The 26,819-nt window shown below is 39.3% G+C and overlaps 1 protein-coding gene across 2 annotated transcripts in view; it reads right to left on the bottom strand.

Annotated features, from left to right (window-relative positions):
* Positions 1 to 26,819, bottom strand: part of LOC147269485 (CUB and sushi domain-containing protein 1-like) — a 406,566-nt gene that overhangs the window by 68,577 nt on the left and 311,170 nt on the right. For both annotated transcript variants that reach the window (XM_086185701.1, XM_086185692.1), the window contains exons 33-45: positions 21,107 to 21,223; positions 20,860 to 20,973; positions 16,291 to 16,386; positions 15,887 to 16,090; positions 15,061 to 15,185; positions 14,881 to 14,977; positions 13,460 to 13,564; positions 8,945 to 9,063; positions 8,528 to 8,597; positions 7,225 to 7,341; positions 6,318 to 6,527; positions 4,083 to 4,271; positions 3,718 to 3,895 (exon numbers count right to left, since the gene is read on the bottom strand). In XM_086185701.1, coding sequence (XP_086041827.1) covers positions 3,718 to 3,895; positions 4,083 to 4,271; positions 6,318 to 6,527; positions 7,225 to 7,341; positions 8,528 to 8,597; positions 8,945 to 9,063; positions 13,460 to 13,564; positions 14,881 to 14,977; positions 15,061 to 15,185; positions 15,887 to 16,090; positions 16,291 to 16,386; positions 20,860 to 20,973; positions 21,107 to 21,223 — 1,741 coding nt within the window. The remainder of the gene's footprint in view (positions 1 to 3,717; positions 3,896 to 4,082; positions 4,272 to 6,317; positions 6,528 to 7,224; positions 7,342 to 8,527; positions 8,598 to 8,944; positions 9,064 to 13,459; positions 13,565 to 14,880; positions 14,978 to 15,060; positions 15,186 to 15,886; positions 16,091 to 16,290; positions 16,387 to 20,859; positions 20,974 to 21,106; positions 21,224 to 26,819) is intronic.

Genomic DNA, 26,819 nt, shown 5'->3' on the forward strand with positions numbered 1-26,819 from the left:
TTTATTTCTGAAAAGTGAAGAAATTTCCAACAGCACAATGAAGCGCTAGACTTAGCTTGAGTTGGTTACTGACCTTTCATGAACTCAGTATCTTCAAGCCATTTAATGTTAGTTTAAGAGTAAAACAATGCTGGTGGGATTCTCCACTTCTGATATGACATATTGTGCAAGGCTTTCCTGGAAATGAACATGACTCCAGCTACAGGTGATTGGCACGACACAATGTGACAGAGAATTCTTTCCTTTGAGGTAAAAGATGCCAAAACATTTCCAGGGACATTAAATGAGGAAGTGGATCGTTTTTTTTTCCAAAGCAAACTGATGTCCTGATGCTGGCAGTGCAATATGCGAGAGTTACAAAGAGATGGTACACTGACTATTTTAAAAGAGAAAATCTAAATGTTAGGTGATACATTTAAACTATTTTTTTAAGTATTGTGAAGTATCATATCTCTTCCTGCTAGAGGATGGGACTTGTGCCAAAATTTTTAAAAAGTACTCATCAATTTCATTTAATTTATTCTATGATTCTGCATACCTCTTATCACTCCAATCCATGATCAAGGGTTATTTTTTGATGATACATCTGATTTCAGTTAGTTATGTAATGTGGGGGAACTCAGTTGAGGTGTTGTAATTGACAGCTCCACTGAGAGAGGAGCTGGTAGTAGCGAAGGCGCTGTCAGACTTCTGTTTGAGACTTCTACATGAGAAAGTTGGGATGAGATGCTGCGGTAACTTTCGATAACCCTGCCTATGTATTTTAAATTCCTAATGAGTTTTTCTTCATTAAATTGTTCACTCATGACTGAACCAGGCAGGACTTGATACAGCCTTGATACAGCTCCTCTCCCCAATGACTTCTGTGTATATCCAAATGACATAAAGAGAACAAGATGGTAAAACCCTTATCTGTGATTTTTATTTTTGGTTTCCTTTTTATACAGTAGGAGAGAGCAGAGACCAGTCATCCAACTGTACACTTCCAGTTGATGGAAAGTAGGGGGGTGAATGACAGTTTTTGGGTAGTCAACATGTCGTGGGCATATGACATCGATGAAAACATTCATTAATACTCTCTATCACTCAAAACCTGAAAACCAATTAGGCCCCAGCTTATCGATCTTGCCAGCAGATCCTAAAATGAAGCAATGAGCAAGCAGAGATGACGGCTGTGTATCACCTCAGTGCACCAAGGAATTGTTGCATCCCTCACACTAAAATATTGCCATCAATTCTGCTACAGATTTTGTCAAATCTTATGACTCGAGGACGAGTGTTCTCTGGTGGATATAACATGGTTCAGTAATGTTCGGCAGCAAGCCAAACACAACTGTTCCTGTGAAATGTTGGCTACAGTCCCATCTGGATGCAGCTGTCTCCATATATACCCAGGGGTACACAGAGCAGCAGATACACATCAGTGATGTATGGTATATAGCCAACATTGTCTTATTGCACAAGACAAGACATCTAGCAGGACTACAACATGATTAATGAGCAACCGCAGAGGGATGGCTGCTGAAGGGGGACGTCAGCACAACTGTTAAAATATCCAGTGCGAATGGTAAAAGTGAGTATGAGAAATATTGTAAAATGCAGACTTGATCATTTCAACTTGATTGCAAATACTGATTGAATGCATATAGTGTAGATACACATGGTTTTATATATACACACACACACACACACACACACACACACACACACACACACACATATACATAGATGTATATATTGTACACACATGGTTATATACACACAAATATACATATATACACACATATATATAAACTTATACACATATATATAAACTTATACACATATATATACATAAATACTCATATACACATACATATATATGTGTATATATATGTGTGTATATATATATATATATATATATATATATATATATATATATATATATATATATATATATATATACACACACACACACACATATGCTTTAATCAGGCACCACATATAAATGTCATATTAGACCCACAATAAACTCTTTCTTCTAATTACAAACCCAATAAGGGGTCCAATGACATTATTGGACACCATTTTACAAGATTCTTGTCTAATTACAAATCAATCACAATGTCATATTAGATCCAAAATATGCTACTGTAATTAGATACCATATTTAATACAACCAGCATGATACCTTTATTAGACAATACCAGCTGTAATTAGATGACTGTAATTCTAGGTTGTACTGGGCTTTAGTCAGACAAAACACAGAGAGCTCAGAGGACAATACACTTAAATCATTGTCCCCCTGGTTGCAGTCTGCCTTCTGATTCATTCTGAGGTATTTCTGCAAGCGATTGACAGTCCTATCTTTCAAACATGTTTGATAAATCAAATAATATGAATAAATCAAGACTTTATCTTTAATTCTTCATAGTCAGATATTCAGCAGTCTCTTTACATGGCTGTGGCACTACACCTTTGGATCACCAAGTCTAAATCTGTCTAAGAACCTGGAAGCAAGATGGTTTTCCACTGGGTCAGTGAAAAGCACTCCTCTCTTCAGCCCCCAGTTACTTCTAAATATATTCATGTTTTTGAGATGTAACTAGACTGAGCGCTGCAACAGTCTATCAGGAATGTCACATGACAGATGTCCTTTCTACCATACAGGCTATGAATGTGATTTTATAATTTTGCTCCCTGTGGAGTGTGCTAAAAACACAGAAATCACTCAAATAAGTTTGCAACTGCAAAATAACTTGATATTATGCCTCTCCATACCAGTATCTAGGGCTCTGGTGGCTGGTGAGATTGAAAGCGAGTAGTCAGCCACTGCGAATGTATTACTTTCCTACTGTCTGCATTTCATCCGCTCACTCCTTAGGGCTTGACTGAGCCTGAAAATTAAAAGAGTGACCTCACTCAACACCGCATATGGTGTTTCCTATGCCATATAATGACAAAAATCACACTTCATCTTATTATCCCATATAAATTCTCTAACTCAATAAGATTATTAAAAAAAACAAAACAAAAACACGATGCATACCACAACTATTAAGAGAAAAAAATAATCTCTTGAACTGATTTGGATTTGTGGATTTGTAAACCCAGTTCTACTACTCCTTTCATTACATTTGTCACTCCCCACTGAATCTCATCATTACTGCCAGAGTTACAGAGCTCTCTCTGGGTCTGCCATGGCCATGGTACTGAACTAGATTGAATTGGTCAGTGGTCCCATTGTAAATGCATGACTCTCACACTCTCTGTATTACAATCTTACCCCCGTACTGAATCCAAATATTACTTTAGGAGAGAGTCAGAGTGTATGCATAACAGAGTATATACTGTATGTATTAAGGTGTTACGATCCCTGTGCACCAACCACACCACGCACAGAACCATTTGTGTTCAAGCATCTCCCTGTAGGATGAAGTCAAAACACAACTTACTGATACTTTAGTAAAAGCAAAGTTATACTAGGGATCAGAAAAAAAAAAATCCCCACACTGTATTCGTGAGGAGTGTGTGTGTGAAGGGAAAAGCAGCAGAGAGGGATAAATAAAAAGGTTAATGCTGGTACAACTTTCTTATAAAAGCATCTTATTGGTTTACAGAGAGAAGGCAAAGTTTTAGTACATTCAAGACTTATCTGTAAGTGATGCAATCAGCCTCAGGATAAAGGTCAATGTTGAAAAAAAAAGACCACATATAGTCAAGTGCGTTCAGACTTACCAGACAGCGATGTAATCGGTGACAGGCTCTGTCTGCAATAAAGTAAAATTGATATAAACTCCATGTCCGTGGGGAACAGTGATGAGCCAGCCACAGTCTTGGGAGTTGGGGTATTCATTGGGGTACTGCGGTGAATAGATCGTCCCATTTTCAGCTGTGATATTATAGCCACAAGGAGCTGTTGAGGCAGAAAGTAACTGAATTATCTATTTGCAAATGTGTTACTTTTGTCAAACATGTGAGAGTTGATGGAGATATATGAAATGATAAAGAGAGAGAGGGAGGTGGGGGGGTGAGAATGACCTGTCCTAAAAGTTCCAAGTTTGAGGTTAAGTAAGCTTTATTACATTGGTTGTAGTCCTTACCCTCACAGCGTGGGAATGGGTGGTTCCACTTCCGATTGGTTCCATGCAGACAAGTCAGGACGGGATGTCCAATCAAAACATAACCAGGGTAGCACTGAAAAGTTATGGACTGGCCAGCACTGTAGTCAGTGTTGATGATGTCACCATTAGGGAAAGGAAAAGGATCCTGGCAGTTCTGAAGTTGATAGGCTGTGGAGCGACAGGAAAAAGAATGAAGGACATTGTAGCAATGTAGAAATGCTTTGACAGCTTAAGGAAACACACATAAAGGAACAAGCTGAATACAGTTAAACACAAATAAACGCAATTCTGTCTTTACCCTATTGCGTACCCTCATGCATCTTGTGCCTTTACATTCACAAAACATGATTACAAAATGAAAATTGTGATTCACTGAATTCAAACTATTTACAACTAACAGACTTAGTTTATGACCCACATAGGCTACAATTCAGAAAAATCAATAGAGCTGGAGAAATCCTCCTGCACGCTTATCTGACACACTTATATACATGGAATACCAGCTCTTGTTTAAGGCTATATCTGCTTTACAGACTCGCTATTTAGGGCACCTCTCACTCTGCATGAGAGTCATGGCACCACAGCCGCCTCCATTGGATGTGTGATTAACAGACAGCAGAGGTGACTGACTTTTGGAAAAAGCTGTTGGAGAAGGCTTGAGAGAAGGAACAGCACGCTCGTAGCACAAAAGCCTCCCTGACTCACTCGGTCTGCAGTAAGCAGGATCAAAGTCTAACCAAGGTTTAACAAGGAGGCTGAAGCGACAGGCCATTGTGACTTCGAGTAAGTGTCGGGCCTCACAACTGCATTTAAACACAGGCTTATTTGCTGTGGTTGGTGTGCAGTTAAATTGGAAAACGATTTCAGGACTTTTTTTTCCCTGTTTTTCTCTTGATGGCAAGTTTGTGGCGAGGCCAGCAAGTTTAGACAAACAAAAATATCTCTCGATGGTCAGTTCCGTGAACACCGGAATACTCTCTTTTCATATCAAACACACTGTCTTTGAAGTCACAATATTTAGAGTTGCACCTGCTGCATTCCGAGTTAATTTTTCTATTTTTGAGGCAATCATGTAAACTCAGATCCTGTTGTCACCACAGCTAAAGTTACTACTTTGTCATTTGACTGAGCAAAAATTCGCATTACGCCTTCATTCAGTCTATGTTTTGGAAACGGTGATGGAGTCAAGTGTAATAGCGATACAAATTCACCTATGATCGCTTTTCAGTGATTTTTTTGGGGGGGATGTTTTGTTTTCTTTGAGAGTTGGGGGGAACAACCTAAGCTTCCAGAAATCAAATCTGTGATGAAACGTTATAGCGTATATCCAGCACCTATCCCACTGAGGTGGATGTGCACATGAACATTCTTGCCAGCTGAATGCTAAAATTCCCTGGCCAGCAGAGAACCACAGCTTGTATTCTCCAGTGGTGCAGGGTTGAAAGCACAAATCCAGATTGCAGTTGCAAGTTGTGTTCATCTCAACACAATCGTCACAGTAGCATAAACCAGTGTACAGGAGCTTTACTGTTAAAAGAAAAGTGTCTGGTACAAATGCATGACTATAATGCACAGATCCGTCCCACACACCAAGGGTGGGAGTTACGTAGCAGTGAATAGAACTGCAAAGTGAGGGGACTTAGTCATTGCAAATTGTAAGAGAATGGGAAAATACTACTACATGCATGTGATCGTGAGCTAGCTTATGTGTACGTTGGTATGCCTTGTTATAGTTGTGCTGGGATACATGCCCAGAGTGCAACTCTTGTGTCTTTGATGTGAAACACTTAGGGCCATGAATAATGACTGCTAGACAAGATGCCAGTCTCTCATAGCTAACTAACAATCTATTTCTTTTAATGATGAGAGGACAGCCACAAGGTTTTTGAGCCTTGAGAATGACTCATCCATGGATCAAAGCTCAAAACCTTGTAGCAATATTTTTTTTTTCATCCTAGGTTTTATTATTTGAAGCTGAGTAGGGTTTACAATTTGGCCACACAATTTAGATATTAATTTATTCAGACAATATGAAGAAAAACATTTATTTTCATCCTCAGTCATTCAACCTAACATGTGATCTTCTCCCAGTGCTGAGAAAATAATCAATGTTAATACATCAAAAAATGTTGTTTTCGCTTGGCATCTTTCTATTGGAAAGAGCATATTTTCTCTGTGACTTTGTATTCATCTCCAAATCCCAAATGAACTCACCCTGATATGTGAGCTTGAACCCCAGCCTGTTCTCTGAATGGTCACTATAGAAGTGAATGATGGTCAGATGGGTAGTACTCAGCAGAGGAGGTGGAGTCTGTGAGCCAGTAAACTGTCCAATAAGAGCAGAGCTGTGTTGTGGTCCTGCCCGGACCTCCAGGAAGTCATGGTTGTCTTCAGAAGAAAAGTTCTGGAACTGAATATGGGCTCCTAGGGGAAAAAAAAAGCAAAAAAACAAAACAAAAAACAAAACAAACAATATATAGAGAATCTAAAATAACAGCGTGTCTTTTTTTTTTTTTTAACTGGTGTGTCCATACATTTTTTTATGTGACATATTACTGGACAAAATTCTACACCTCAGCGCTGTATTGTAGGCAACAGGGTTCATTCCTAAAAAATTTTCAAGGGTGAAACATCCTCAAGTAAACTGAGAGAAGCCATCTTGCCTTCAACAAAACACTTACCATGACATGAATGCTATCAGTGAGTGTGCAAATTATTATGCAAGTAGAGCATAAAATGTATAAAGACAAAGCGCAAACATTCAATGCAATGTTGTTGTCTGACCCTGAATGAATAAATGAATGAACTGAGTTTATATTTGAGCCGTGAAAAAATGTGCTTTTTGGCCTCTCGATTTCAGGGCTTGGTGGGGCGTGCATAGAAATACGTGTCTATCCCTGTGACATGCACATCATGCACGCAAACAGATTCAAACATCGTGAAAGTCACATTAGCTACTGTAATCCTCGAGCAGCCACCGTGTGTTTGCCTCTAACTGAAAAATTGTTGAAGCTTTCAAATTGTGTTTTACCAAAGTAGGTCCGTTTCCCAACTTCATAAACAGTTGAACTGAAAGTGACACATCCTTTAAAGGACTCCTCAGCCATCACATAATACTTACCATATCCGGTTGGCAAGGTGATTTGCCAGGTGCAGTCCAGGTTGCCGGGGTAGTTGCCAGGGAAACCTGGACTAAGAATGACACCATTCATCTCAGATAACACCCCGCCGCAACGAGCTGACAACACAGGAAACAGCAAACACATTGTTAAAAGGGGCAACACATGAGCAGTGCACTGCAGAAATCATCATTTAATCCTCTTTGCTTCAGCAGAAGCACGGTTACACCATGGAAAACCAGCCAAGAATGGGGGAAAACACAGCTTGAAGCAGCAGGGGGAACATACACATGTACACCATAATATTGATTGACCTGCTTGAATATTTAGAGAAAAAAGAAATAGATTGAAATTCATATACTTGAGATTATTATCAGAATTACCATTAAACATTCTATCTATGTTACGGGGTATTCTTGGGATAAACTTTGAACGCAGAAGGGCAATACGTGGTAATTTAACACAGAATGGAATGCACGCCACATCAGAATTATTAAAGCATCAGGGGAAATAACCTAAACATCATATCCCAAAAATAGTGTCTTTAATTAACTTTTTTAATGTTGGTGTGATTTCATTTTTCTTTATTGTCAGAATGTTCTTTCAAAATTTGTCTTGCATACAAGATGTACACGTTTTCACATAAACAACTTTCAACAACATAAAAAACTGATATTAAATTCTTCTACATGATCAGTGTAGAAGATATTGGAGTTTCATGTATGAATTTAGTTCATCCTGACATATCAAGGTTGAGTTTAAATGAAACTGACTTTCCAGACCTGCTACAAGTTTTATCAAATATTTTATTCAGGTCTTAATACAAGCATCAATGCAATCAGATCTTTAACACTACAGCAGAAGTTGGGCGGCCTTGGCTTCCAGCACACAACTCTGCTTGTACCCAGCAGCTAGCGCATTGATTTTAAAGATCACTGACCTGATGTCAGTTAAGAAGTTGCTTACATCCTGAAATGGGATTTTAAGCTAATAAAATTAAATATATCAATTAGATGATCATTAAAAAAAATCCCCCGGGTTCATCATTTAGTTCACTTGTAAGATTGAACGTTAATGTCAGTGTTGTCCTGCAACTGTTCCGGCAACTGGCAGATTTTAAGTCTCAAGGATATTGTGCTGTCATGATTAAAATGAAGATCTCACAATCTAATAGTAACTTTCTGCACCTATTGCTATGTTCAGCATATGTTCATGCATACAGTGCATCATTTGTTTGTTAATTCGTTACACAAATGAGGCCAAAGCACTGTGTGTGTGTGTGTGTGTGTGTGCGTGTGTGTGTACCTATGCAAAGAGGAGGTGGGTAGTTCCATCGACGCACAGTTCCAGGCATGCAGGAAATGTGGGAGTGGCCCTGAAAGTGGTATAAAATAGATTAGTTTCAAGAAATATTAGAATAGAAAAGGGTTCTTCTTGGACAGAATGTCTAAGGTTGTGAATTGTATTGCATTTAAGAAGAGAACAGTTCATATTTTTTATAGTACAAGTGTAACATTTGGATTCCTTTAAAACCAATTCCAGCTTCCTGTGTTTGTGAACATTGCTTTACAATATTTAGTCTGCCTTTAGCAAACACAAAACATTTAAATATCAGTTATCCTGTGAAATTAATACCAAAGACACAAAAGCCATTATTTCAGCATGTATATGTGTATATAGTGTTCTTGTTTGAGGCCCAGTTTATCAGTGTGAGTGTGTTACCTGTAGCGTGTACCCTGGTTCACAGGTGAAGGCCACCACCTCATTGACCATATATCTGTCTCCCATTTTAATACCATTTGCTGGGATCATTGGCTCTGGACAGGTAGTGAGACCAACCGCTACATGAGAGAACAGGATAAAATCAGAGATCAGACTTAGCGCCTGCTCTATTATTGCAAATAACAAATCTCTGAAAATATTAAGACAATCAAGTAAGGTTTTATTCGTTAAAGGATGTTTCCAAAGAAACAGCACATCACATATTAAAATGTAACGTTGAAATATTAATGAAAAGGGAAAAGGAAAAAGATTAATGGGGTTATCCTTCAGCACATTTTCCCAGAATTTAATTTAAATAGGTCAAACAAATAAACCAGGCTCAGAACAATTCATTAAACTGTCAAGAAAATCACTTCTTGGATTTTTGGACTGCAAAACTCATATTGCTGTTTTAACTTTTTTAACCAAGTCATCATGACCAGCTAAAACCATTACATAAGACATCACCAGCAGCAGCAGCAACACTAGGTGCACTTGAGAGTCATCCTCTACCTTGACCTACCACACCTGCATGCAATCAGCAACTTGGTTTTGTCTTCCCTCCTGACTTCAACACACACTTACCAAAAGACAACAACAGCAAAGCAGAGCAGATCAGTTTGCTTAATTACTATGGCATGTGTTTGCAGCGCATTAATCTCTATAAACAGACATCTGCGTAATAATCCAGAATGTGTAGGTGAGGGACACGATTGTGGGGCTTGAAGCATTCTGGTTTCAATTTGTAGAGCTAGTTGTATTGACCTGTCGTGTTTGAGCGGGCTTATGCTCTGTGCAGGCAAACAGTCCCTGTGGAGAGCACAAGAGGCAAAATGTACCGGCAGAAATTCAATCTGGAGGCACATCTTCATCATATGATGATGATGAAGTTTTCATAGTTATTCTAGATTCATATGCAAGTTGTGAAACAGTTCAGTTTCAGACATCTTGTCTGACTCCATTCTCATGTCCGAAGCATTTAATCTGATTGTTAACAAAAAAAAAAGAAAAGAGAAGAGGAAGTCTTGGCCCCGAATATTTGATACGCCGACAGAAGGAAGCCTTTTATCAAATAGCATCAGTTGGAGTGTATCTGTCTGTCTGTTTGCGTGTGCGTGCTTGTGTGTGTGTGTGTTTGCATGTGCGTGCTTGTGTTTGGATCTGCATGTGTGTTTCACGTGGAAACTTCCGCAGGAGACTACCCTAGAGTGGTTACCATGGCAACACAGGGGTGGAAGAGGAATGGAAAAGGAGGATGTGTGTCTTTGCATGTGCGTGTGTGTGTGTGTGTGTGTGTGTGTGTGTGTGTGTGTGTGTGTGTGTGCGTGTGTGCATGTGGTCGTGTTGGTTCATTATCTACCTTCCTACAAGCTAAAAGATGTGATCCCACAGAGCTCACAATCTCACACATGCACGCACACACAAACATCTAAGTGTCCCAGCTCCTGTGTGTGACATTTTTGAGCATGTGTGCAAGCGTGACTGGTACATGAGTGTCAGCATGAAGGGTACTTATTTTAGATGGAGCATAAGTGAAAAAGCTGCATGAGAGAGTAACTTGGAGGCTGACACGTACTCTGTGTATTATTGGGCAGAGCATCAGCAGGGTGTCATGACAACTGATCAATGAAACTATTCCATTTGGGTGACTGTCTCTCTCTCTGTCTCTCTCTATCTCTGAGCTTGCAAACTGCTTTCTCTGTGAGAGAGCAGAGATGCCCTGTAAATCGATGACAATCCAACAATCCACCTCACTTGGGCCACTAGACTACAACTAGATGGTGTCAGCATTTAAGTCTAACTGGCTGGATTTACTAGACTTCTGCTTCAGTTTACTTAAGGACAGACAACAGAGCAATGTCTCACTCAGTCCATTGGGGGTGAAAAAGACTCTTTAGTCAGCTAAAAATGATGAGAATACCATCACGTGTCCCAAGCAGATGATTTTTGTCCAGTTATACAAACTGAAACATCACCTTCCAGCAGCACAATAGCTATAACGGGCGATGGAGGGTAATCTTGTACTATACAACAGGCTAAATCTGGAAGCTTGGACATTTGACATATATTTTTAAGGCATTTTTAGAAACACAATTGTATCTTTTCTGTGTATACAGGAGAACGGTGACAAATCAGCATCATACTCACACCGTTCTAGGAATAATTCCACCATTCAAAACATTTAAGTTCAAAATGATTACCTCCATCACAGAGGTTGTTTCCACCTTCATTGGTTGATTTAAAATGCAAAATGATTTATGTCAGCAGGGTTATGCAAAACCTACCTGGCTGATTTTTACGCCCTTTTAGTTCATCATGAGATTAGAGCTCTCAGTATAGTGAAGGAGTGCATTCTTTCCCTCTCACTTTTTATTTTTTATACAGACAGCTGCAGGTCTTCGAAAGAAGGGAAGCTACTTGATGAAGTTATCTGAAAACACAGAGTCAAACCATGGCTGTGCCCTACTCGTCTTTGTTCACTGATGTGATTAGCAGTCTTTTGACTTGAGGATGTCAAAAATTAAAGAATTTATGATAGATTATAGAAACAAATAATAACTCAAGGCTAGCTGGATGTTGACACATTGAAGTACCTGGGGAATGTGTTCTCCTCTCAGCTAAAGTTTGATGTGAACACAGAGACAATTATCAAGCGTGGACAACACTTTTGGGAATGTTAGTCCTTTTCACTAATGTCACGAGAGAATAAAATGAGTGATTAATGGAGACATTTCAATCTTAGCATACGTTCCGATCAACTTCTGAAGAGGTGAATATTGTCTGTTTGCTGCAAAATGTCCTGCTTGGAACAAAGAACAAAATATAAGAGTATAAATTATGGTGAGACTCCCTGTGAATAGCCTTCCTGGCTAACTTGGTACAAAGTTAGAGCTAGCACTCATTTTGAGATAACAGAATTATATTTAACACTTGTGAGAGCTCTTGTAGTGGTGCAGTAGCAATATTGTGTATTATCTACTTTCTAAGGCATGGCTGAAACAACAAAGCACTTGGACTGGTTTCTGTGACAAAAGGAAATGGTTAGCATGCTAAGCTGTATTATGAAGAGGCATGGGAGTATTCTGTTGGTTTTGCCACATGACAGATTAAAAGGTTTATTTTCCTGTAGAATATGCCGTACATAACATAGATCTGTCTGTGTTTGCCCCTCAGGCCTTTTGTATTCTTTACTTAAACCGTCTAATATTATTTTCACTCGTTACACATCTCTTAGCTGCTTCACATCGTGTTTTCTGTTGTCTCAATGAGGTATTCAGCATCAAGGCTGACATACAAAGCAAAAGAATAAAATGTTAAAAGAAGCCTTACACTTGTTTTTTTTTGTTACGTAATATATTATATGATTGACTGGCACGTCTACCAGGTCATTTCACAGATTCACATTCATACAGTACATTCTGATTTTTAGATGTGAGTTAACTGTGGAGTCAATCCCAAAGTTCGTGAGACAGTCTAACATCCTAACTCAACTCTTTATAGAAGCGGGAACTAGCAGACTTTAGAGAGAAGAAATCACCTGCACCACTCTCAATGTATGTGGCCAACATGAGGCATAAAACTGCTGAAACATAAAGACACTAGAGCGTCTTGTTTCATGCTATTTTTAACCTCAGGATTATTTATGGTACCACAGAGAAAGGGACATACTTCGAATTTAAGTGTCACATTTTGACACACTGCAGTAATGTTTAGTTTCAGAAGGTGAACCAGTGAACTGTAGCAGTCCCCGTATGACTCAATCTGAGGACTATTTTCCTCTGCTTTAATAATCACACACATTCTTGAATTTGAACTAACTTCACATCCAGTCATAGCTTTGGTAAACACAGTGACCACTCCTCTAGGTTGTCATTCCTAGTGATGGCAAGTCGACAGACAAGCCAGCAAAGATGTAGCGCACTTGACACTACACAGAAATGAAAGCAGACACACACCTAGCACAGACTCACAAAGGGGACATGTTCATTGATCTAGAAGTGATTCTAAGCTAAAACAACTACAAAGGACTGAAAAGCATAGTCGTGACCTGACAGGTGTGCATGTGTGTAATTGCAGGTTGTTAATGTTTATGTCTATAACTTAGTGAGTATATGTGTTTGTCAGTTTAAGGGCTTTTCTTTCAGAATAATGGGCAATATGACACAAGCTAAAGCATTTATATATAGTGTGTGCGTGTGCGTGTGTGTGCGTGTGTTTGTGTGTGTGATTGTGTGTATGTGTTCTTCAAGAGTACCAGTTCAGGTCACTGACTTGTCATGTGATGTAGGAAGTTTGGCTATGTGTGAGTGTGTGCACACACAGCTGTGTATGTCCATGGGTGTTTGAGTGAATGTGTACTTCCTGGTGAAAAGAAGCCCAATATTCATGCATTCATTGTCTCACTGCAGCAGGTATTCACTTTTTTCAACCCAACAGTCTTTACTTGAACTGTCCGTATTGAAAGATTTAACTTACTTTTGTATTCAAGGTGAAAGCCTGCTGCCACCACGCTGATGTCACTCTGGAAGTGTAAGAGAAGCTGATTGGATGTAGAGTTAAGAAGGGCAGGAGCTGTAGTTCCTGTAATGATGAAGAAGACATGACAGGATGAGTGAGTTTTGCTGGACCACTTCACGATTGCAGGATAGCCTTAGGGAGGTCCAGAAGAGCCACACAATTAACAATCCACATTCATGTGAGTTTGAGTAGGAGAAGCTCTCCTGGCCTATGTAAGTTCCTGGTTCTCCTGCTCTGCTCATGGTACATGTGCAGGGGCCTCCTCCTGGTGAAAGGAGATTGTCACCAAGGACACAAACTTCATATACTGTGACATGGACAGAGAGAGATCTGGTTGCCATGAGCTAAACCAGCATTGTGAGAATTAATTTTTCAAGGGCTTGAATGTAAAGTAGGTTCATTTACATAAAAATACGATGCACTATAGCTTTAAGAATACACCTGAATTTTCAGCAAGTGGGTATCTTGTTCAAATCCTGAATCCAGCTGGGAAATTATTGGTACTGAAGTTGAAAGACCCCTAAACCTCCACGGATAGGTAACATTTTAGAATCCTTATGTGAAGCCGCCCTCATTTGCCCCAGTGCTCATTGGCTGACACCAGATCACCTTGGTTTTAGTGGGCAGCTCCCCGGTGAGCCTTCTTGAGAAGGGCACCATCATTTGTGTGTGTGTGTGTGTGTGTGTGTGTGTGTGTGTGTGTGTGTGTGTGTGTGTGTGTGTGTGTGCGTGCGTGTGTGTGTGTGTGTGTGAGTGTATGTGTGTGAGTGAGACAGGTATGTGTGCACTGCCTATGCGCTGCATGTTTTATGTGTGATAGGTGTGTGACAGGTATGTGCTTGGGGCAGGTCACAGGGGAAACTCTGCTGGGAAATTGTAAAAGGTTAGATCAGTCTTTATCCCTCCCTGTCTTCTCCATCTTTCTCTCTTTTCTTCTTTTTCTGCATTCCTTCACTCAAACTGAGAGTAACCCCCCCACCTCTGTCCTTCCTTTCTTCTATTCATCTCCCTGACTACCTCAATCATGGAAGGGAAAAAAATTAAGAAAATATCAGAATTGTTGGTATTATGGTTCATCCATCATAGATCTCCAGTGTGTTCTGTGTGTATGCGTTTGTCTACAGTTTAAGACCTGTCATATCTACTTTATCATTGACCCTCATATGTGTGTATCTATCAATCTGTGTGTATGTGTGTGTGTGTGAGCGCATGTGTCTATACTTTAAGAACTGTCATATCTCATCCATCAGAGATCTCTGTGTTGTTTTTTTGAACATCTCTGCAAAGGTTTGTGAGTTGTGTGTGTGTGTGTATGTGTGTGTGTGTGTGTGTGCACGTACATGTGTATGAGAGTGTGTTTGTGTAGTTCATTGTCATACCAGAAAATGATCCTAATTTAGGAGCTGTCATGTCTCCTCCATCGTAGATCTCCAGAGAATCCCAGTTGTGCTCGGTAGCAAACGTCATCACTTGAATCTAAACAGCAGTTATCTATTGTTCATTTCCCATAGTTACTGTACACATTTTATTTCAATTATAAGCGTGTGTGATATCTTTACCTGGATTCCTGCCCCTTCGCTGACATGGATCCTCCACAGACAGTTGAGACTGTTTGGGTAGGGCTCTGGATAGCCAGGAGACAGTATTGTGCCACGACGCTCAGTCAAATTGCCACTGCAGGGAACTACAATGAAGACACAGAATATAGATTTCTTAGCAAAGTTCATTAACTAAATGGCTAACAGATAAGGCAGGTTTTTAGAATATAGCTTTGCACACCCAGGGACAATATGATCTTCAAATTACCACTACAGGGAGAGAGAGAGAATAGGATAACAAACATTACCATATTTATGGTTTAAACTGGGGTGACAGTTGAAGCTGTTTGCACATGGCTTGCTCTCAGCAGAAAACGATTTAATGCAGGCATACATTTATGTGTTCGAATGAAGACCGCATTCCAAACTCATGCAGTTCTGGATGATTCACTGAGTCTAAGGACTAATTAGTTTACTGAGCTGTATATGTCAGCAGGTTACATATTCAGAGCATCACAAGTGTGCTCTAGAAATCTTTTGCTCTGAAAATGTTATGAGCGTATTACGTGTAGTGTTCTAGTAATGCTTTTCATGGAAAGTTTTTAATTTGTTCCCCAAGTCTCTAAATTCAAGAGAACATTCTCAAAAATGGAGGCAACAGATCAAATATTCAACAACGTCCTAAAAACAGAAAGTTGTAGATAGAAAATATTGTCTAAGTGAAGATTTAACCTGATAGGAACAGAAAGTGAAATATCAACATCCTTAAAACATGTTTAGTCAATAGTTAGAACTTGTGGATGATGTTAGCCAGTGTTGTGAGGACAGTCCCTGCTTGCTGGGTTACCTATACAGGTTGGTGTTGTTGCATTCCACTGAGCCAGGGCACCTGGCACAGCCTGGCATTTGATAGCACTGGACCCTTTCAGTAGATATCCAGGACTGCACTCAAAGCGAACCACAGAGCCGGCTGAGAACTCTGACCCGATACGTCTGCCGTATCGAGGCTCCGGCACTGAGCTGCACTGGCTGTCACTGGTCCGAGGCACAGCTACAAAAAACACATGAAACCATAAGAGAATGATGTGGTGATATATATGTGATATATATCAATGTATATATATATATATATACATTGATATATATGTGATATATATCAATGTACATATATATATATATATACACAGCACAGCAGAGTTCAATGTCAATGGTGCATCTTTGTATTAGACAGCAATAGAGAGTCAGATTTACCTTGGTAGACGAAATGAAAGCCCTTAGCTGACTGGCCACTCTTCGCATTGAACCGTAGCATTATCTGATGGGAAGTCGCCAACGGCAATGTCTCTCCTAGGTTACACAATCACGCAAAGACACGAAATTAATGTCAAAGTTAAAAACCCTCAGATGTCAGGCCTGGCTGGTAACACCTGTTGTTTCTGTCTGCCATTTCCACAGTCATGGGGCAGCAAAATAAACTATCTTCCTTTTAATGAAGCAGTCAAGAAATCATTCCCTTTATTTCCACCATCATTCCGTGAACAACGGTGATCTGATCTTATGCTGCACGTGGCATGATTCTACAAACAGCAGGGCACAGTGAAAGGAGTCAGTTCCCTCTCTGAGATGTTGAAGTTTCAGTGCGTCGCCTGCAGCTTTTCATCTACAGCTCAATGTGGCTGCTCCTTATTGTTCCATTACTCCCCACAATAATTCAAGCTGATCTGCTGGCAGAAAGTCACCAAAAATGACAGTCCTCTGGTTTTGAAGATGTGTTTTTGATGAACAATAATAATTGAATATGGTCACTGACAAGCCTTCCTGTAAGGTAACAAAATGACACAATATAAAAAAAATCATTAAATGCATTCAAAGTTTAAAGAGGCAGCATGTAGGAAATGTTCGTGTTGGATTAGCAGTATTTTTAGCATTATTTTTTCCCAGTGAATGTTGTCAACAAAATCCAGCTTGTTCAGTTTGTAATGGAGCAATTCATTCTGCAAACAGTTGAACTCTCTTCTGGAGTCACAATTTTTTTAGAATGGTGGCAACTGCTTAAAAACATACAATATCATTTAAACTCACAGCAGATGAATACAAAAACAGGTCTCTCCAATCAAAATGATGTGTTTCAATTTATAATCAATGAATTCTCACAATCTGCATTCTTTCTTCTTTAAAGTTAATTGTGATCCACATTAGAATAAAAATATAAATGACATAACAATCACACACCCCCAACTCCCAGGCACACACACGTGCACACATGCACGTGCGCACACACACACACACACACACACACACACACACACACACACACACACACACACACAAACACACACACAAAGTGACAGTAATAAATGAGAAAAAAAAACATGTCCTGGTGTGGCTGACATTTAGAACCACCATTAGCCGCATCAAGACGTGTGTGTGTGTGTGTGTGTGTGTGTGTGTGTGTGTGTTAATGTCTGTTTGCAATGGACGTATGCAAGTTACAGTTATGTGTCAGGATAATCAGTGAGCTGCAACAATGTGTTACAAAGCTGTTTGCCCCTGCGCGCGCGCGTGTGTGTGTGTTCGCGCGTGCATATGTTTGTGATAGACTAATGTCATGGATAACATTGCTTTGTAATGCCTGGTGTGTTTTTTCTTTGCTGTCAGCTTTAGCATTAAGGACAATTTCAAACCCAAATTAACTAAGGAACAAGTCATCCATTTTGTATTATATAAACAACCGTCTTCCTTTGAATTAACTTGGGTGGATTGGAACTGGGAAGGAATGGGCTGCATTACATGCAGCTCCATTCAGCAAAGAAAAACAGCAAAGTCCTCCTGGATGACATTATTCAAAATTCAGGAAGTTATAAAAAGAGATGACAATATAAACCGTACAATTGTAATATAATAAGCTACGGAAGCACCATCTATGTCAAAAAATCTTTGCTCTGATTACATTTTCTATCATCCAGCTTCACTGTCTTACATGGCACTGGAGATGGATGGGACATACTCTCATTAAACCAGCCACAAAAACCACAAAAAAAAAATCCTCAAGTGGCTGCTTCAGTTGCTGGACAGCGACTCTACCTCTGAGCCATGCTGTCCTATCCTTGTTTCTTTTATTTCAACATGAATGGAATCATCATCTGTTTCCCCTTATCTCATTTGTTCCTCTGTTTTATCACCTGTACATGTTCATTTTGGTCACTTTACTTTTTCATGTTCATTAAAATAAAATAATTGAAATCGTTTTTTTCTTCCTCATAATTCAACAGGCACACAACAGAATAAATATAATAGAAAGAAACTAAATGTCAGTTCCAGGGTGTCTTCCCTGCAGCATGCCCCCTGGCCATGAAACACAACAAAAGAACATGAAACAAGGCTGAGGCTATGAGAGAAACACTTTACCAACAACTAATGTTAATGTTCATAATTAATCCTCACATCTCATATTATATCATAAGGTATCAGCTTTACATGTCATCTACATTAATTTTTGTCTTAAGATCTCTGTTCATGCTGGGGGTGTAGAAGTGTGTAGTGACTCAGCTGCTGCGAAGCTCTAGTGACTCAAAGTTTTCAGATAAGGACACCAGGGGGGGGTTGTGTCCAGGAGCACAGTAGTACTGTAAAATGTACGGCCCCAGTGAGATGTTTCCACTGCTGATTTCTTCTTGTAAAGATAAACCATAATGGATTTTCACCAAATACATCATTGTCAAATAAATTGTGATAACAACCCACTGGTGCAGTGTCCTACAACCACTTCCTTATAGACAATTTCATTATATTGCTCTTTCAAAGTTGTGCTCAGGAACACATAAAAGAGATAAGAGTCGACAAAGTTTTAAACATTAGAACGGAATGGGACTTTTTTCAAAAATAAAATACTTTTAAGGGTTGGTCTGAATTGCTTATTGGGAGTGACTGGAGCATCACCTTTCAAAGTTTGGCTTGTTGGGCCAAATGTGAAACAGCAGTCATAGAGACCAAAACAAATGGGGGGAGACTTCTTAGAAAGGGCGGTTGCAGCTTCCTGCTGTGTGATCCCTGCAGGGCTATTTCATACAGGCTATGTGTATTACATTTATATTTCAAGCCATTATAGCTTCCACAGGTGGGCGTTGATCTGCAACACTTGGTACTTGCTTACTGCAAGTCACAATTTGAAAACAGGACTTGAAGTTCAGACTTCAGTCTCCATGAATCAAAGAAATGGCCATAATGTTTCAGGAGACTTTTGAATGCTTCCTCTAAAAACACTTGTCTCATTTAATAAAATTTCCCTGGATTGACTAAATCTAAGCGCAGGCGACTCCAATTTGAAAAACACTGAGGAATCTGCTCCGTGAGATTGTTCAGGATCGCCAGCCATTTCGATAAAAATGAACAAACAAACAAACAAAAGGAAAAAGTAAACACAATAATTATATAAAACTGAAATAAGGTAACCATATGATTGTGCTTTTGTTTACAGTATATGTAGACATGGAAATGGGCCATATCACCAAGCAAATATCATACAATGGGCTGCAGTATTTGGAATTCACTTGCAAACTCCATATAGGACTGAGACAGAAAATGCTCTGGTGGCAGTGCATATTTCAAAAAACAAAGTCATATAAAAAAGTGGCTCCACCTCTTCAACAATTCATCCAATCATAATGCAGCAGCCCACTGTCCCTGCCTGTTCACTGCTCCATTGAGGTGAGAATTTTGCTGCATTTCTCAATCAGTGTCTAGCTCACTGCAGTGAAAAAAGCTCTTCTGTGCTGCCCCAATGCAGTTCATTGAAGCTGTGCTTCAACAGGTTTTAATACGCCCTGCTGCTATGGGAACATGAGAAAAAGAAAATTGCGTCAGACAATCTGTGATAAACAGCTGATTCTGATTGAACAAGTAAAATAGTGGATCAAGTTTTAGCGCACTTTTAGTAAAAGGAATGTAAATAAGATGGCAAATATTTGAGAATTTATTCCATGACATTTTAGAGGAAGCAGAGCTTCCATGCAGTCTAAGAGCAATGACCTCTGGAGTGAATGGATGAATGACTTTGGACACAGAGGTCTTGTCCCAAAGGAGAATCCTTCCAGCAAGACTTCTGACCATTGACAGAACAGTTTGCAGATGGATTTTTTTTTTTTTTTACAACTTTACATCACTTTTGCATGTTCCTCTGTGATACCGATGAACCAAGCAAATGAAAAACACACACCCGTCGCCAATAAGTCCTGCAACCATACAGATTTGAGTTGTTTGTTGTGAAGCTCCCATACGTCATACTCTCAGCCCGGTCTGGTTAGGGTTAGGTTCAAAAACATTAGTCAGGGTGAGGAAAAGATCATGGTTTAGGTTCAAATGATCACTGTTTCGATAGAAAGGATGAGCCAACACTCACCACCCAGCACAGAAATCCAACGACCAGCTGCAGCTGCATGGTATCCACTCACATAAGCAATCAAAACAACATTAAAGAACCATAGAAATAGATTTCTCCACTCAGTAGCCTCAAACATGACTCACACTCCTCTTCTTTCTATCAATCCATCCACTGCTCCCTCCACCTCCTATTACAGAGTTTTCTCGCCTTTTGTTAACATCATGTAACTTTCTACTCTAAGGTGGCTGTAATTCCTATAGCTACCATATGGCACTTGTCACTCATACATGAATGTCATATTCACCAAATTTCTGCTCCTTCTGACAGACAGACCACTTTCAGACAAAATATGATCTAAAAAAATAACTTCAATGGAATGAACATCACCCAATATTCCTTCTTATGTATTTGACACCAGTTTCCATCCACAGGAGACTCACCTGAATGTGAGCCAGCCAGCGAACTGAGAAGTCGAGCATTCTCATTGGCTCCATCAAAGAGTTCCACTGAGTCATTCATTGCTGTCTGCAAGACGGCAAACTGACCAAAAACGACTGGAAAATATGATCAGCACAGAGGAGAGAACATTTGAAGAAAAAAGCAGACACACAAATGATCCTTTTGCATTGCTGTTTCATTTACAACAGTTGTCAGGAGCATGCGTGGCGAGATCGTCCATGTACTTACCAAACTGTGGGGACACTGTGATGTAATAGGAGCAAGTTTGTTTGGTAGTGTAGTTAAGAGGATAGTTTGGTGACAGAACAACTCCTTCTGATCCACCGTACTGTCCACCGCATGGAGCTACAGAGATGGAGGGAGAAAGATTCTTTTTTAAAGGTAAAATAGCTTCAATAAAAAAATGCTCAATGGTCATGCACAGGAAGTTATTGATCCTTAGATAGTAGATCTATGAATAGTGTCTATGTGGCGAGGACACTCGTCAACCAAGATGAATATGTCATTTATAAGTATGCGGGGAAAGAATACTACATTGTTTGAAAAAATTAAGTGCAATAATTGAAGGCAATATCTGATGTTTTAGTAACCATGACCTCCAACGACAGCGCTTAGAGATTTTGTCAAATGTTCATTGAGTCTTAAAGACGGATCGTTAATTTCTCTACAAGGTCCCTCAACAAAGACACGGAGAGATTATTGGAGTCGTCAAAGCTAAGACAAAATCTTGGCTTTTTGCAGATTCACTGAAAATCACGTTAAAAAAACACAAGGGTAACAACTACTTCAAAGACTAAATTCATCACCCGATTCATTAATGATATAACAAATAATACTGTTAGACATACTTTGGATACACAAGAGCAAAACTCGACAAAAACTGAAAAGGTTGTTTTGAGACATTTCAATGATACACCTTTGAACTTTAAAAAAATTGGAAATATACATTTGACTGCAGTAACCTGGGTATTAAGGGCAAGTACTGAAATGACAATGTATATATTTTTGCACATGCGAATCAAATTAAATTTTATGACCTCAGAGATGTTAAGTCTTGAACATGCATTGTGTCATGTACCCATGGCAAGGAGTCCCATCTAAAACTCTTGGCTGATGGCAGTAGCCTGGGGCCATGATATGTATTTCAAAAAAGCTTTTTTTTTTTTTCCACACTGATTTGGTGGACATATGTAATCTAAAGAGTTACAACATGCAACATTCTTTGTGGATTAATTTGGCTCACATATAAGAGGATACTCAAACTCCCACCTATCCGTCTTAACTAAACTTCAATTAAAATTTGTGACATTTGTAATGTTTCTCGGTGCAGCCTTCGAAAACGTTTTGGAATCCCACACAAAACTTCACCCTTGGATTCATCCTCCAGCCAAAATGTATCTAGAGGGCAATTCTAGTCACTGACTCTATAATATGTTGCCGCCTTAGTAAACCAAATGCTAATTTCACACCGACAGCCAGCACAAATTGAATGAAAGAGACAGCACACTTTCACTGTGTGCTTCCATGTACATCTCATAAATGTGGCTTATAGAGCCACAGGGTGACACACAGATTAGACTGTTGTTGAATTTAGCTTGGTTGTTAAATCTAAACCATGTTGAGGTATTTTGCATTGTAAGCATTTTATTGGGGGTTGTATAGTTAAAACTGATGTCAACCACTTCCAACCATGGACATTTATGAAAATGAGAAAATTCTAATTGTATGTAGCACTTAATGCAATTTTTTTTTTTTTTTTTTTTTTGTCGGTCGAAATATCTGAGTCCTGAAAAAGCTGATAATCTGGTCAAAATGCACAATGCCTCCTACCCGGTGCACACTGGGACACAGTTAAGCCCTAATGTCTCGTTGATATTTGTGAATGAGTACAGACAACAGATGAATGCAGCAACAATATACACTGAATTTGGAGAATAACATGCATTGTAACTCCAGCATATTGGATTTGAAATGAAATAATAGTTTACAGAGGAAGTTAGGTCAGATCATTCTCAGACTTTTGGTGTTTGGATGCCTTTTAAAGGAACTTGGATTTTGAAATGTGCTGTGTTAATACAGATTACACTTATAATTGTCAAGTGCTAAATTCAGATCTATTTTAAGGTTTTTTACATTACCCTTTAGGTTAACTCCATGGAAACTACAATGATGGATACAAAGCCAATATGACTCTCAAACACTGCAGGCAGTAACAGTGCAGTTTCATCTGCTTAGAGCTTCAATCACTTGGAGATTTCATGTTGCAATGAAGCATTCGCCTTTTAATCATGAGTCTCACTTTCTTTTCTGTTTCTTGGGGCACTGTGCCTATTATATTAAAAGCTGGCATGCATATCACCTCGCAAATCTGGTATTCTTATTCCCCCCCAAAATCAGAATTAGTTGAGTTTACCAGAAGATACATTGTGCTCTCAAACATCACCTGAAGCTCCAAGAAGGCAAAGGTATAGTGTGTAAGATCTGTGCATATGCACTTTTGTGGGAGCAAATTAGCTTAATATATGATTAATACCAAATACAACAAAATCTCACAACAGAAAATTAGTAAAGATCTATTATGTGATTACAATTACACACACATTTGCTTTTTAATCTTTACAGTTGCATGACCTGCAAGACGCTGACCAAACTGTTGCCTGTTCCATTTTCCACACCCTCAAGAGATGGACCAAATGTGAAACCAGTGAGTGTGTGCGTGCATGTGTGTGTGTGTGTGCATGCGTGTGTGTGTGTGCATGTGTGTGTGTGCGCGTGCATGTGTGTGTGTGTGTGCGTGCATGTGTGAGTGTGTGCGTGCATGTGTGTGTGTGTGCGTGCATGTGTGTGTGTGCGTGCATGTGTGTGTGTGTGTGTGTGCGTGCATGCGTGTGGGTGTGCATGCACTTATTCATACTTCAGTTTAGACTGGCAAAGGTCAATGAAATTACCATCTAAGAATATATGTAAATGTGAGAATGTGAGTGTGTGTGTGTGTGTGATAATGAGACAGAGAGAGAGAGAGAGAGAGAGAGAGAGAGAGAGAGAGTGTATGTGTGTGCGCTGAGCATTGGAGTCACATGAAGCACATGCATCAAAGTCAAATACAGTACACTCAAACTGTCCCAGTGTATTCTAATCTCGTCTAACATGAACTCCTCCAGCCTCCACCCTCAAACAGCAGTGGTCCAGTCACAATATCCGTGAGAAGACATCACTCCTGAACCTCTACAGACAGTAATTATCACCTTTTCACTCGGTGAAGATGTAAGCGAGTTAAGGTACAAAGGTTAAAAATGGTACATGAGAAATGGAACAACAGTGTGAATTAACTTTAAGCCTTGGCCCTAATTACCGTTATCATAGCTTCATCAAATGAATGAGTCACAATGGCAATCATTTCTGATCAGTTTTTAACACCACATTTGACGTGGGTTTTTTTTGGGGGGGGGGGTGTAATTTTGGACATCCTCTAAGGAGAAATTCCCTCAAGCAAAGCCAGCAGCATTGTAGTTTTGTCAAGACTGTTAATAAGGGATAAAAAAAAAATCGGATTTCACAGTGCAATGGACAACCCTGAGTATGGCATTTAAATAGTTTTAAACCTCAGAGACTTATTACTCTTGTGTCATCATTGAACTGTAAAAAAAATTGTATATAATGGATGGCTTTTGTGAGGATAGGTAGGACAGGATGTTTTGAATGTGTAGAATACAACTTGCAGATTGAAGTATCTCTGCCGTCATAATGTTGCACTTGATATTCAATGCACAATTGGATGTTATTTCAAAATATTCTGATGAAACTTCTATTAATTGTTCAATCCTTCTATGATCAGTACATCATTCTTGTGACAGGGCATCTCTGCTCTTTGGCAGCCCAGAACAGGATTCAAAAGCAGAAAAGAATTCTCACCAGGGAGTCTCTCTGCTCTGCATGCATAAACATGTTGCCATGACCACGGGGCGACCACCAGCGCATACGAGTCACTTACTTACCTTGACCTTATCACTGATGCAATCAACATGTATACACAGTAAAATGCATGTACCTGCGTTCTAGTCTCTAGCAATTGACGACAGGGTTCCCTGGTTTACTCATGTGCTCCAATTACAAAGTCATGCAGCGTTAATGATGCCGCCATACACACTGACTATCATCAAAAATGGTCTTTCTCTGTAAAATTAACACAGATTCCCAATGACTACATCCTGATCTGTGCATGCACCTTGTTTTAATGTAAATGTAAGCAATACCTCGGCTTTTGTGGACTTATGGACTTGTGTTTTTAGCTTAAGTTTACTTGCTTGAACAAATTTTCATGGCTGAATATACAGGGTTTTTTTTCCCCAGACAGCTGGTGTACTTCCACCCCCTCATCCTCCTCCCATCTCCTCTATGCATTCCTATTTTCCTCTGTTTTCTGAACATATCAGCATAATTATCTGCTCGCTTGCTCTCTTGATCCTAGGCACTGATATCGACTGATATCTTCTGGATTCATTCTTGCTGTGCGGCTGTATCAAACCTTCAGGTCTACGGGTGCTTTCTTGATCTACCCACAATCCCTAAGCGGTGCTGCACTAGACTCAGGTGCCAAAAACCTTTCACACAAATGTGCTTTGATCACTCACACTCACACACACAAACAGATACACACACAAATAACTGCACAAAATCTATGCAAGTCTTTCATACACACGATGCACTTTGATCATCCACACACACACACAAGAACATGTAAACACAACTACCTTTCACTACCGGAATCTCTTTAAATCTCACGCAAATTCAGACAGACACACACTTTGGGTGGTAGTGAAAGAGCAGGAAAGCATGTCTAAAAAAGTCCTAAAGGTTTCAGAACATGTTTCAGGTCTTAGAGATTTCCAAATTTTTAACAGAATTTTTTTTTTTTTAACTGCAACTTTTCTGAGAGTAGATTCATCACAATGGTGTAACTACCCTCCAACTCTCCAGAAACAACAGGTAAACACAGCTGTCCTCTCTTATTTCTATCATGAGCAAACATTAAAAATACATTTCCTTATTTGCTGAGCCTGAAATAATCACAAAAACAACCTACTGAAAATAGTTTATGCACAAGCAAATGAGGAATTTCACTTCTTAGATCAATGTGCACTACATCTGGTTATACCTCCACCAAAGCTGGTATATTTTGTTTGTTTGTTTGACAGATTACCCAAAACCTTCTGGAGCATTAGCAGAGGAAGAACCCAGTAAAATGCTGCTGCAGATATTTAAATATGTCAATCAAAGAGTGAGAGATTTTCATAAAAATAAAAATGTCATTGGACATTCTCATTTATTTCTAAGGAAATATTACTTAGACCTCAGCAGCGGCGTATGCTCTTTGAGTGAACTTCGAGTTTTCATAGAAATACTAAAACTTGTAGTGACATTTGCATCTATTTCTCAGGAAATAATCCTGCATATTACATAATTTTCACATATAATCCCAAGCATGTACCAACAGAAAGGGCACTGAGTTCTTTTTAGCGTGAGCTGATTTGAAAGAGGATTCAGGCTTGTTTTTTTTTTTTTTTTTGGTTTACTTCAGCTCTGAGTTCATCGGTTCTCTTTCTGTTCACACCTGAGTTACTTTGGAGCTCAGTTCTTTACCATAAAAGGGAGCATGTGTCTGATATGTCAGAACACTTTTTCACATTCTGTGTTTGATAAATTGCTTTTGACATCATTTTTACTCCTACCTTTACTTGTATGTCTTGGAAATTTAAACCGCCAGAAAATGTTTTTTTTTTTTTTTTAAAACCGACAAAAAAATGTTACCCAAGTGTGAACCAAAGAGCCTTTATAAAGCACGTCCCCCGTTAACATCCAAAAAAAATCTCTCAGATGACAGAAAAACATGCAAATGCAAACCGCACTCGTGTTTTTGAGCGAGGAGTACATGAGCGGAATA

This window comes from Aulostomus chinensis, chromosome 2 (assembly GCF_037954235.1).
Source record: "Aulostomus chinensis isolate RoL2024-O1b breed Wild chromosome 2, RoL_Achi_v1.0, whole genome shotgun sequence".
Lineage (NCBI taxonomy): Eukaryota > Metazoa > Chordata > Actinopteri > Syngnathiformes > Aulostomidae > Aulostomus > Aulostomus chinensis.